At 27.7% G+C, this 13,497-nt stretch overlaps 1 protein-coding gene and 1 pseudogene across 2 annotated transcripts in view; one reads left to right on the forward strand and one right to left on the reverse strand.

Moving 5' to 3' along the window:
• The window catches only part of LOC107169403 (uncharacterized), a 332,658-nt gene that overhangs the window by 244,256 nt on the left and 74,905 nt on the right, over positions 1 to 13,497 (forward strand). For both annotated transcript variants that reach the window (XM_089216823.1, XM_089216824.1), the window contains exons 12-17: positions 356 to 431; positions 3,528 to 3,736; positions 5,360 to 5,583; positions 8,179 to 8,354; positions 8,441 to 8,549; positions 8,685 to 8,832. In XM_089216823.1, coding sequence (XP_089072949.1) covers positions 356 to 431; positions 3,528 to 3,736; positions 5,360 to 5,583; positions 8,179 to 8,354; positions 8,441 to 8,549; positions 8,685 to 8,832 — 942 coding nt within the window. The remainder of the gene's footprint in view (positions 1 to 355; positions 432 to 3,527; positions 3,737 to 5,359; positions 5,584 to 8,178; positions 8,355 to 8,440; positions 8,550 to 8,684; positions 8,833 to 13,497) is intronic.
• Positions 11,545 to 12,311, reverse strand: LOC149060510 (uncharacterized; annotated as a pseudogene).

Below are 13,497 nucleotides of genomic sequence, written 5' to 3' on the forward strand. Positions count from 1 at the left end.
ACAGTAACCCACTTGTAACCTACTGTACAGCAGAACGACATCCCCGACTAACCCACTTTTTTAAAATTGAATACAATGTTCCACATAAGTTTATCTTACATTTTTTTTTTTTTTTGCTGTTATTGGGCAGCTAATATGGTTGTTATAATATCTTATATCAATACCTAGTTGTTATCTATAAGAATAATTGGTATTGGTACCTGTCAATAATTTAATTACGTTATTATTGTTATTTTCAATGTATTTTGTCATAATTCAAAAGTATACAACCCCATCTCTTTACTGTAATATAATATTATAATATTTGTTTTTTAGTTTATTTCACAATACTTAAAATGGTTTGGTTATTTGACAGGATGAAGTGCGTAACCATGCTACATCACAAAGTAACAAAACAAAAAACGATAAAAAGGGCGTTATCAATAATTACGGTAAGAAACTTCAAACACATACAAACAGGTATAATATCGTTCTCATTTTAAATTCATGACATTTTTCTTTTGATCAATGTTTAATTTATATTGATCAGAAATAGGTATAATACTAACAACATTATATTTAAAAGCTAGTAAGTCAAGACATTTTTTTTTTAAATATTTCTAGTATTATCATAAGCCCTAACCAACTTTGCCTTTTTGATTAAATTTTAAAAACAGAGTTGGAAGTGTATATTATTTACAATTTTATTATTATTAAATAAACATAGTGACCAATGAAGAATTATTAATTTAAATGGTGGTGTAATGGAATTTACATCAGCCCGTCATTCTAAATTAGCAAACCCCGCGGGACATTCCTATGTGTTATAGTTTATGACACTTACGTCACCATCAAATACTGCATTATAATGCTTACGAATTTGAAACAAAACAAAATATATAAATATCTATATTTCTTAAAGTGATATTGTTGAATTATATTATTATTAATAATAATATTATACTTGACCGTTTTAATAATAAAACTAATTTAAATTTTAAAACGTTTAAGTTTTTACTTATCAATGCGTTATGTGGAGGGAGGGGTAAACCAGCTGGATTACTTAGCATAGCTTACTTATACTACTACATAGCTAAGCATAGCTTACTTATTGTGGTTATGAAAAAATCCGTTCGGAGGGGAGATTTACCCTTTTTAAAACAAAATTAAACCAATCGTAGATTTTATGATAAATCTTCAAATTTCATCCATTTTTCATCGTATTTTTTTTTAATCCTAAAGCTATTTTAGTTTGCTATAAACTAACATACACAATTTAAGATGGACAATTATTTTTATTAAATTAAAAATGTATCAAAAAAAATTGCCAAAAGTAGGTGTTATAAAAAATAATAAACTACCTAATTGAGTAATAAAAAATCATAGAGTTGAACTCCTCATTAAAAGGTTATTTTTTATAAAATAAGGTATTATAATATAATTCTGACTGGTTACTTTCTCCAGAAAACATTATAGGTATAATGACAAAATTATGATATTTTGCAGGTAAGGGGAGTAATAATATTATGAACACCAGTTTATTTTCGTTTAATTATTTTATAGGTACCACAGTTTGGCTTCTACTCTGTGTAAGCTCAGCTATAGCATAGTATACCATCAGTTTTAAAATTTTGATATTGATCATTCATGTTTTACAAACATTTTTTTCATTGATAAAAAAAATTACAATAAATATAAATTATAACTTAAAGTTTATTATTATTGTAATATCCTATAAACATAAATATTTGTTTTTGATTTTCATCCATTCGATTGTAATTTTAAGTAAACTTCAGCTTATTTATGTACTTCAATAAAATTATTAATCTATAGAATTGGATTCAAAAATAGATTGGTCTTTCAAGTTATAGTTGTATGTTTCTAGACCATTGGTCCATCGAGTCGACTCATTGAGTCTTTAAGATGTCTGAAGGTTTTTTTAGCCCAAATGTGTGGTGGATATTTTGCTGTCATTTTCAATAAAAATATAATATAGCTATAATTTCAAAATATCCAATTTCTGCAAGTTTATATTGTAGATGATATATTATTATTTATTAGGTTGTACAGTTTTCTGTATCTCAAGTGATTATCAACCGTCATCGTAATTTTTTACGATGAAATACGATGCAATAAAGCTGAACTTTAGCTCGATCACTATTTGTCTTAAATTAGAAAAATACTCTAAATTCAAGAACTAAATAAAACAAGCGTTAAATTTTAAATTTAAATATAACAAAAAAATAGGTATCAGCTAGGTAATACAATTTATTTAAGCTATTGATTATTAACCATTACCTATCTGAAACTATAAAATATGATAAAATTCTATTATAGTCATTTTGAGCTTAACGGGGTTTGTAATATTTTAATTTTACGTTTTTTAGAAACATTTTCAATCGACGTAAAACATAAATAATTACTAATTATAACATTTATAACTAAGTCTAGCATATACAGTTGAACAATATTTTTTAGCAACCATAGAATAACTGGTGTTATGTCGATATAATATTTTATATAATTAATTATAACATATTTTATATTATGTTCAGTAATGTTAGAATATAAGAAACTATATTAGGTACTCATTTTAGAATTTTAACGAAGAAAATTATTATTATTATAATAATAATTATTATACTTTTTATGTGTGTTCCATTGTTTATTTATTTGATTAAAGATCCTGTTTATAGTAGATATAATTCTTTGATTGGTATCTGTAAACGGTTAAGTCTGAGGGAGAAATTACATGAAAAAATGTAGGTATCTCCTTATTTATACAATTATTTAAAAAATAAATATATTTTAGTCATAATACATAATTATTAGTTGTAAATTTACCTGTCGTCATTTTTATATAATTTAAATTTAGATTGCAGAATTGTGTATTATTGTGTTTAACAATCTGTCTCTAGGAAGTTGGTTTAATATAGGTAGTTACATTTTACTGAAGCATATTCGGAAAATAAAAGTCAAATTTTTTTTTGTTTATTCGAAATGTTTTTCTCCTAACTTTTATCTGAACTTTTATTTATATATATATTTCTAAAAGTATAGTGAATTTCCAAGCTATATTATAACTAAGAATTGTATTACTATAATTTGTCAATTAATTTCAATTATTTTTATTGAAAAAAAAACTTGATATTAAAATATGAAACTCTTGTATAATTATATTTTAAATGTGTTAACCAAGATTGAATGATTTTTGTTTTATATTTGAAATGTATTAACTTTTCATTTTTGATCAATTATTATAAAAACTAGCAAAAGCAAGCAGTTACTAATATTACTGGTGGCGTTGCTCAATATTCCAGGACTATTTTGGTCACAAGCTTATTTTATTTCTATTTAAATTAATAATACACTGGTAAAAAATTTAATTTTTAATACGTAGTACATAAAAAATATAATCTTCCAAGTGTAATATGATATATTTATTAAACAGACAGAAACAATGCATTGTTGTGTGTGTATTTGCACATATATAATTTATCAATTATAAATTTATTTCTGGTTTTTATAAAATATTTATTTTTATGTAGGAATAAAACACAAAAATTTAAAAGCACTCAAGTTGTACAATATAGAAAGAAAGTTTCAAGTGATTTCTCATCTCTCTGGCAACGTAGAATGCTTGGGTTTTATTTTACATGGTTTGAAAAGCTACATTGTGAATATTTTGAAATATTTAGAAGCTAATCATGATTTGTCACTTCGTCATATTTGCACTCTTTTGAAGACAATTTTGAACGTAAGTAGATTTTGATTTTAGTTTTTGTAAATAAATTAGTTTTTATGTTATGATTTATTACTAAGAATATTAAGTCAAGGCTGTGTTTTTATCAATTTTAAATATTATGTTTGCATTCAATAATAGATCTAGGACTAATTAGAACATAATAGATAGGTGTTAATTGAATTTTGCTTTGAATTTTAAGTAGTATTTGATATTTATTATTGCAGGTTTTTAGAGAATATTGTTAATTCTAAGTAAATTAGTGTTTAACTGACCAAATATTATATTAATGTAATTTTTTTATATACATTATGCATTACTCCAAGTTATATTAATTTTAATAACAATACTAATTCTTTGTTAATTCTAATCAATTCTAACTCTTATGTCAATTTAAAGATTTATATAACTGAATCTTATATACGTATCTTATATAGCATTCCTACTATGTATAACGACAGTGGCATCTTAAACGAAAGTATACTTAAACGTCGATATAACTTAAATCTCCTATTTTCGTACACCACACGAATTCGGTGAAAATATAGTATAATGAAAAATAATTATCTTTATTCCTGCATCAATAAATTATAACATTATTCACAATTGACTCCAAACTATGAACCTCTATGAAATTTAAACAATCATTATATTTAAATATTTGATGGTATTTGAAAATATAACTACTGGAGTATAGAAAAACATGTTAGTATATTGGGAAATATACAGCACATAATAATGTCGTCAATGTACTTGGTTTATTTAATTATTTATCGATATCAATTTATATACTGATCTTTTTTTTTTTTTTTTTTTTTAATTTGAAAATAATTTTTGTAACCCTAATAAAAACAAATATCTCATTTTTTTTATTAGGTAATAATTTTGTTCAAAATAATGAACATTTATTGTTTAATTAAATAAACAATTAATTTGCATGAAAAGGAAAATATACTTTATTCTCTGTTATAATTTAATATAATCTTGATGTATAGGTTTATAGATTATAGCAGCAATAATTACAATTGTACAATGTACATGATATATTATTTTGTAATTTTCTATCTACAAAATAAAATAAATAGGTATACCATTTTTATCATTTCAAAAACATAAATATTACAAATCTGGAATACGAGCATTTATTTATAACAAAATATAATGATCTCAAGTTAAATTAGTAAATCTAGGCAATATATTTATTTGAAACATAAAATTATAAAATGCATACCTAATACAAAAACTTGTGTACAATTATAAAATTATTTTTTAATATATTATTATATAATATTATATTAGTACTTATCAATATAAATTTAAATAATACATTATAATTTATTAAATTAAGTAATACCTTTTATTTTTATTAAATAAGCTTAAATACAAATACAATTCAAAACCAATACATTTTAAATTTAATATCCAATAATAATTTATGTTTTTATAAATGAAATGCGACAATGCCAATTCCCATCAATCAAACAACCTTAGAATCGAACGTGTTAAACAAAAACCTAAGTAATTTAAATTCTCCAGTCAAAATTCATTAGTGTCCTATCAACGCATCTGCTTCTCGGATTTGAGAAGTACATACTTCTTAAAAATTAATGTGTATTATTATTTTTCAATGTAATTCAGGTCGCGGTTATAGAATTTGGAGAGCAAGGGAAAAAAGAAGAATTGAGTGTGGTCCTTTGTTCAGTGATAAAAGTGTGTTTAAGTACACTGCAAGGGATTCACCATGTCCAGTTTACAGCAATGGCCATAATCAATAGAGTTATTGATATTTCTGTACAATACAACGTGTCTTTTACTAAAGCTGCTGAATCTGACTACTTGCACCATCCACACTATGTATCAGAGTAAGTTTTACTAAATAATAAATTAGTATCATTTAATTTTTTAATACACTTTGACCATTTCAGTATATACTTATACATAGTGTTAAATAAATTTTAAGTTCCTACAGAGTAAACAGTAGTAGATAAATATTGAATACTAAAGTATCCATGTCCTTTTTGAAGTTATAAAAACAATAATATGTATGTATAAAAAAAAATCTCATTGAAGAATTAGTTTCGTATTTGATATTTTGTAAATTTTCACAGTATTTGCATCCCTAAATTGTTTTATTAATAATATAGTAACCATTAACGAATTTGTTTGAAGTTTCAATAAGTTTATCGCTTGAAATGTTGAAATGAAAAATTGAAGTTTTCTTGAGCTGATTTTTTATAACATACGAAGTATATTGTTAGAGATAATTTTAGATTACGAATCTGAAAGGTTTTACACTTTGAAATTAGAAGGTGTGAAATTGTGCGTTTTTTTTGCATTAAGAAATTTAATAATTTGATGGGTACCATCAGAAGAATTGTTAGGGAATAGTGTATTGTTTAGGAGATTTTGAAGTGAAATATTTTATGTAAAACGAGATTTACGAGTGATTTACATAAAAGGTTATGATTTAAGTTAAATATTGGAGGCATCTGTTTGTTTTTTTTTCAAAGATTAGTTTGAAAGATACACAGGGTATTAAAAAAAACCACGATTGACCAAACTGCCTATTTACTTCCACTGTTTCACTTCAAACACTTAGTAAATGCAATACCTTTTATTACAGGTGTATTGAAGTATATTTTTTTTATCATATAATGTGTATTAAACTATTGTATTAATAATTATTTTTTGTAATATACAATTTCAATGCAGTAGGAATTCATAGAAATATCAGACAAAGATGAATACATTTATCAGGAAAAAAATTGCAGAGAATGTGTAGTGTGCACATTCAAATTGTCGGATTATTGTCTGTGTTTTTTTGTGTTTCTATGTGTTAGTCGATATGTCTGTAGCCACTTTCGTTTGCTCATGTTCGGCGTATTAGTGTCGTCGGTAGATGATAGGTAATCATTCGATAAACAGTCACAAAAAGTAACGCCACACAACACAACCATGTTACGTCGAGAAACGGGTGCAATATCGAATAGAACAATAATATAACGGTCACGACGTTTGACAATGTCAAACTCATCTGTGCAATAAAAATATGATATTATATGATTTATTACGATAATTGGTTTAAGGCTGACCAATATTGTCAAATAAAAAAAATAAAAATGTTTATAATATTATGCTTCTATAATATTTATATAAAATATACTCTTAGCCTTCCAATTCAAGTCAATGTTTCAGTGCTGAAATTTCTTTCATCATTATCACTTCTGAGTTCCTACTACCTTTTTTTACAAACAAAGTATAATCAGATAAAATGTATAAAATGTATAATATTATTTAATTTACAAAGTTTAGTGTTCTCATTGTGTAGGTAGATATTAGATAATATTTCCAACTATACGTTAAAGTCACTATTTACTTTTCTGCAAATATCAAAAATTAGTCATTTTTCATATATGAAACAACTATTTGTAGAACATAAGTTATCAAATTAAATTAAATTAAATTATTATATTATTTGATTAGACAAAATAACCATGGTAGCTATTAATAATTGTCACTTTATTGTTGTGGTTTCTGAATTTGTGTTAACCTTGCTGTTAAAAAAAAGAACTTAATTCAAACTTAAATTTATATTTCACCAAAGAAACATAGTTTGTGATTGATCTAATATTACTAGTTTCTATGATAAATTGTGGAGCTGAATTGAAAAAACGCTCAAATCATCGCATGCCAACGATGACGAATTCTTAATAATTGTATATTATATACTATGCATTTGTTAAGATATATCATTTTATTTTGTACTTTCATCGTGTTTTTAAAGTACCTACTATAAAAGTGGTATTGGTCTATTGAATGCGTTACATGATTTACGGTTGTCATTTTGTCAATAAACGTAAATAAGAGTAATTAGTATGAATATAATTTTATTGACTTAGATACGAGAACTGTATTATTAACCTTATACTAACATTATTACAACTTATATAGAATGGGAATTAATCAGTAGCTTAAAAACTAAACCTGTGCAATTCTTTGTATAATCAGCTAGATAGTAATCCATCTTGTATTTATTGCTATCTGATCGTTTATTGTTTTGTGAGTACGTTAAACACTTATATAAAATTCTATACTTCTATGTCTTATTCCAAACAAATGTGGTTAGTAATATTAGAAAAAAAAAACAATGAAATATTACTTAAAAGTATAATTTTTAAGTCTACATCAATATCAAATCGAATGGAAACATTGGATATTTATATTGTTTTTATCCCTAACGTACATTTTCATATTTAAATCTATTTTGTGTTTAAATATCTATGTACATATGGAATTAGGCTTGTTAAGATTTATGTAATAAATAAATTCTGTATAATACAATATAATTAAGCATTTTAAATAATAAAATAAATTCGAAAAACAAATAATTCTTCTTTTGCATTGAAGTTTCTAAATGTATTCGTTATATTAATTATTTATTAATTATTTGTTCCTAGAATGAATAAATTCAAATCAATCCAAGATGATTTAAGTACTGATGATGATAAAACAAAATTGGGTGGTCCAAATAAAAAATTGACATCCATGTGGCGTTATTTCATCGGAGATCAGACATTCAGTAACAAAACTGAGAACTCAAAAATGAATAAGAATGCTAGCGAAAGCGTGATTGGTGAGTACCGATTGGAATTTAAATAACTTGAAAGGTCTTTAATCAGTTATTGATAAATTACAATAAGCGTATTTCTGTTATTTCAGGAATTTTATCCAACGTTCACGTCTTATCGATTATCAATGTATTGCACAATTCTCTAACCCTATACAAAAGAGTTATTGGAAGTAAACGTTTGTGTCCACCGAGTCATAGGTTCGCACAAAAATAATATTAATCATCATTGCTCGTAGTCAACACTATTAAATATACACATACATAAATTAATAATAACAATAATATTATAGTAAATTCCAATTATTGATAAAGCCTTTATCTACTTTGGTTTAGATCCAGTCATTGCAGTTATCATTGTTTGCAAATACTCAGCGCTCGGACATTGCTATTCATGTCGCTAAATGATAATGTAAAAAGCGAGCTCGTGAAGGAACCACAATTAAAAATATTGGCTGCCTCACTTGAATCTACCAACGATCCGGTCAGTACCTACATTAAATATTACACTGTAGTTGTAACAGAGGTCGTTAAATGTGAATTGAGATAAGTGACATTATTATACATAAAGTAGAAAACGACATGTATGTAGGCACAGTATTAATAACGAGTTACCTACACATTATGACGGTGAGTATACAACTATAAATGAAACGCATTCTATATGCTTACTTACCGTTACAGTCTGGTGTCTTAGAAAAAAATTGTTACATAATATTTCAGTAAGTGCACTTAGAGTTTATTTTATTTTTTATGTTTTATTCATTATAACTTAAGAAGTTTTTATGGGGATTAGTCTAGCGAGTCCTGCAATAAATACATTAATTATACGTCTTATAGGTAGTATTAAAATATTAAAAATTGATTTTACAAAGTTGTTTAAGAAAAAGAACAAGTTTAAGATTGAAGATTAAATAAAATACAGACATTATCTGTTTTTGCAAGCAACACTTACGGATTTGTACTGAAATACGGAGTTTAACTTTATATTACGAGCAATTTATTTATTATAAATAACATTATAATAATACTGCAGTTAATATAATAATTATATTTAATGCTCAATTAATATTACAAATTGTTTAACTAAAAAAATAATATTAAACATAGAATACCTATTTATATAGAATATGTTCTATATTAAAATGAAGTATTTTCAAAAATTTAAACTTTTACATAATATTACAAAATTCAGTATGCAATTAAATTTGAAAGGTGAATAAAAATTTAGATTCATTTATTATATGTCACAATATAATTAAAACTAAACGATTTCAATAATTACAAAGGATAAACACTGAGAGTAAAAATTATCATATTTTCTTTGAATGAAAGGTATGTGTTCATTATTTATGTAGTTCAAACAGTGAAAAAAGCGTTAACATTTATTTAAAAAAAATATTCAACTTATAACTATAGATTTTTAGAATCTGAGTGAAACTATGAATGTATTAATTTTACAATGATTCGTGTGTTTTTTTGGTCTAAGAATACGATAAGTTGTCAAAATAGGAATTTGATTTTCAACTTCAGTAGCTTTTCCGGTTGAAAAGTGAAACTAGTTGGTAAATTGGAAAGGTCAAATTTTTAAATTCTCAGTAGTTTTCAAAAGTACCGGAAAAACAAAAAAAAATTAAAAATTAAGGAAAAACTTCACGCAAAATAAATTTTAGATATTGGTGTAACTAACTCTAAAAAAAATTTACCGTTGATATATGAAATGTTCAGTGAATATTTATACTGTCATTTTCTATACTTGATACAATTTTTAAAATATTTCAAAACATTTTAAGTTGTTTATAGACTTTTGAAATTTTGAAATTTCTATAATTGAAAATAAAACTGTATTCGTTAGGTAAGAAATCTTAAAAATGTAATACAAGGCTCCTAATATACTATTTTCAAAGGTAATTAAAAAATATTAAAAATACATAGCCACATTTTTTTTTTTTTTTTTAAGTTAAAGTTCGAATTATGACAAAATACATAAAAACTAAAATTCACTAAAATTTGCAATTTATTTTGAGTTAAAAATGTATAAAAAATTATCTTTTTAAATTTAAATTATTTTTTTTTTAAGCAAAGATTTAAAAATTCAATACGAGATTCTTAAAGATTTCTTATTATTTTTCTAAAAATAATCACTGTAGAAAATTGAAATTCACGCCATATGTTTATTTCTCAATTCATATACTTGATAAAAGTTTCAAAATATTTCAAAAATTTTTAGGCTGTTTATAGATATTTTAAATTTTCCGTTTTTTTTTTTTTAATTTTTTTAGTCTATTAAGTATAAATTTCAATAAAATTTTATTAATTAGGTCAAAAAATCTGAAAATTTAATACAAGATTCCCCATAAGTTGATATAATAAGAGTTATAGAAAAATATTAAAAGTACATTGGCATGTGTTTTTTCTTTTATAACCGTTTAAAGTTCAAATTTTAACAAAATGTATTTAATTGAAAATGTAAAAATAATTCAATTGTTAAAAATGTATAAAATATTTGACTTTCATATCTAAGGACTGAAATAATATAATATAATATAATTTTAAAACAAGGTTCTACGTAAGTAGTTAATTCTGTTGCAAAAAAATATTAAAACTATACAAACACCGTTTTTTTAAGTTTAAATTTGGATGAAATTACATATTAATTTAAATCAACTGTATGTGAATATTATGTTGATTCAATACTTTGGTTGTTAAAATATTTAAAGTTATACTATGAATTAATTCATTGCACATTAAAAATAATATTTTAAATACCAAACTAAATAAAAATAAACTTTTCCAATAAAATATTTAAATTAAATTAGAATGAAAAAAATATGTTAGTGAGAATAAATAATATTTAATTTTTAATAGTAATTGTTGGGGATACGAGCTTTGCATATTTAAATATTTATCAAGAATTGTTAAATATTTACTTTTTTTCCCCTGTTAGAATCGGTAGCAGAGGAGGATCTGTTTGCACAATGCCACTCCTATGCTACCATCGTTTATTGATGAAAAATTTAGATAATCACAATTCACAATACATAGAAAAATAACATACAACCAGTCTAATCGGTCAATACTTCATTTTCTTGGCTCGGTGTCGCACGCACCCGCTGGCCTGGTATCTCGTTCTGATTAACCTGATTACTCAAACGTTTGGTGCGGCTCTTCCTACCATCTTTGCTGGCCTCGCATCTTACTCGATGCATCTGAGTATACTTCCAACCATATCATAAAAGGCCTGCGTGGCGCGCTGGGAGGCCACCTGCAATGGATTTTTAAGCAACTTGAAACATAGGTGGGACCACACAGCAGATCCTGAACATCGCTTGGAATGACGCTCCGATTGCCTATGAATCCGTTAACTGCCTGTCTCATAGGTTCCCAGTGAGGATGATACATAATTGTATATTCAGCAGTTTCCGTTGGGTGCTCATAATAGGGGCAAGCCACATCAGGAGCGCGCCTCATTCGATGCAAGTAATACTTGAAGCACCCATGTCTCGTAAGAGCCTGTGTTACGTGAAGCGTGAGGTCTTTAGGACGTCTCGTCACCCATCTTTTCAGATCCGGGAGGATTTTACGCGTCCAGTCTGCGTTCTTACCGTGCCTCCACCTACTGGACCAGTCATTAAGCAGGGTGTCGCGCTCCGCTTTCCGAATCTCCTCCTTGGAGCCCACTCTGTCTGGGTCGTCCATTTTGCTCTGAGCTCTATTGCGTTTCAAAGCAAGAAGATCACAAGGAGTACCGGCGAGAAATAAGGCTGCCTCAGCAGAGACGTTGCGGTACGCCCTCGTAACTCTAAGAGCAGCCAACCTCTGAGACAAAATCATAAGGTTCAGACAGATATTAAACTTTGTTGCTTTTTCTGCTCAAGTCAATGAGGCGTAAAAAAGCCTACTGTTCACCATGGACATTAGCAGCAATCTCTTGGATTGAGAGGGTCCTCCAAGGTTAGGCATAAGCCGCCTAATAGCAAGAGCTGCTTTAGACGCCTTACCCGAGACGGTCCTATAGTGTCCACTAAAGGTTAAATGAGGGTCAAAATTCAGCCCTAAGTATGGCATCTTCCTTAGTGTAGGAACTGGCTGGCCCCCTACTACTAGCACCAGATCTCGGAATACCCAAAGACCATGATTTCCCATCCAGGCATTAATGGCTGCGAATGTGGGGTTCACCACCCCAGCCAGAGCGTCTGATGTCTGTGCAGCTGCGAGAAGGGCCAAGTCATCTGCAAACCCCACAAGCTAAACCCCTTCCGGTACCTCCATCCTTAGGATGTCGTCATAGAACACGTCGCATAGAGTGGGGCCAATTATTGATCCCTGCGCGACACCTATAAGAATAGATAACGAGGGACCCCTCCTCCGTCGAAGAGCCTCATCCACATGATTCCAAGGCGCTGAGTTGAACGCGTTTTGAACGTCGAGTGCTGCCAAAACGCATAGTTCCTGCGTTTGTACGGGACTATGATTGGCCCGGGTAGCCAAATCTAGAACCTTGTTTATCACTTCCTCGGTAGGAAAACCTCTTCTGAAGCAAAACTGGTTGGTACTGAGTCCATTCGTCTTGTAAAGGTGCTCGTTTAGCCTTGATAAGAGAATCCTCTCAAACACCTTACCAACAGAATCTAAAAAGCAGAGAGATCAAAAGCTATACGGGTTAGTGACTGGCTTGTCCGGTCCCTTATGCAGAAGTAAAAGTCTGGCCCGTTTCCACCTAACCAGAAAGACTGACTCATGTAAACATAGGTTGTACATTTTAACGAGTATGTCAGGAGAATAATTGCTCCCTATCAGCGATAGTATTTCATTAGGGATCCAATCGATCCCCGTAGCCTTGCCCTTCAACAGTCGTGAAACTGCTATTCTAATCTCCTTAGAGAAAATAAGGAGAATTCAATGTAAAGGACCAACATTATTGTCGCTAGCGGTAGTGAGTGTGAAGATAGGATCTATTTGACCGTCTATGAGCACGTGTTTCCAGTTAATGATTGGCCTACGGTGAAAAAGGTGATCAGTGATCTCTATTTCACGTACTATAGCCGTTATACCTGGGGCCTGTCTGCCTAGCCACCCTGATACAATTCTGTAAGTGAAACCCCAAGGATCGTTATAAACTGATGAGCAAAGTGCTGCCTAACTTAGC

Source organism: Diuraphis noxia, unplaced genomic scaffold (assembly GCF_037042655.1).
Source record: "Diuraphis noxia isolate RWA-SAM2 unplaced genomic scaffold, SU_Dnox_SAM2 contig0001, whole genome shotgun sequence".
Lineage (NCBI taxonomy): Eukaryota > Metazoa > Arthropoda > Insecta > Hemiptera > Aphididae > Diuraphis > Diuraphis noxia.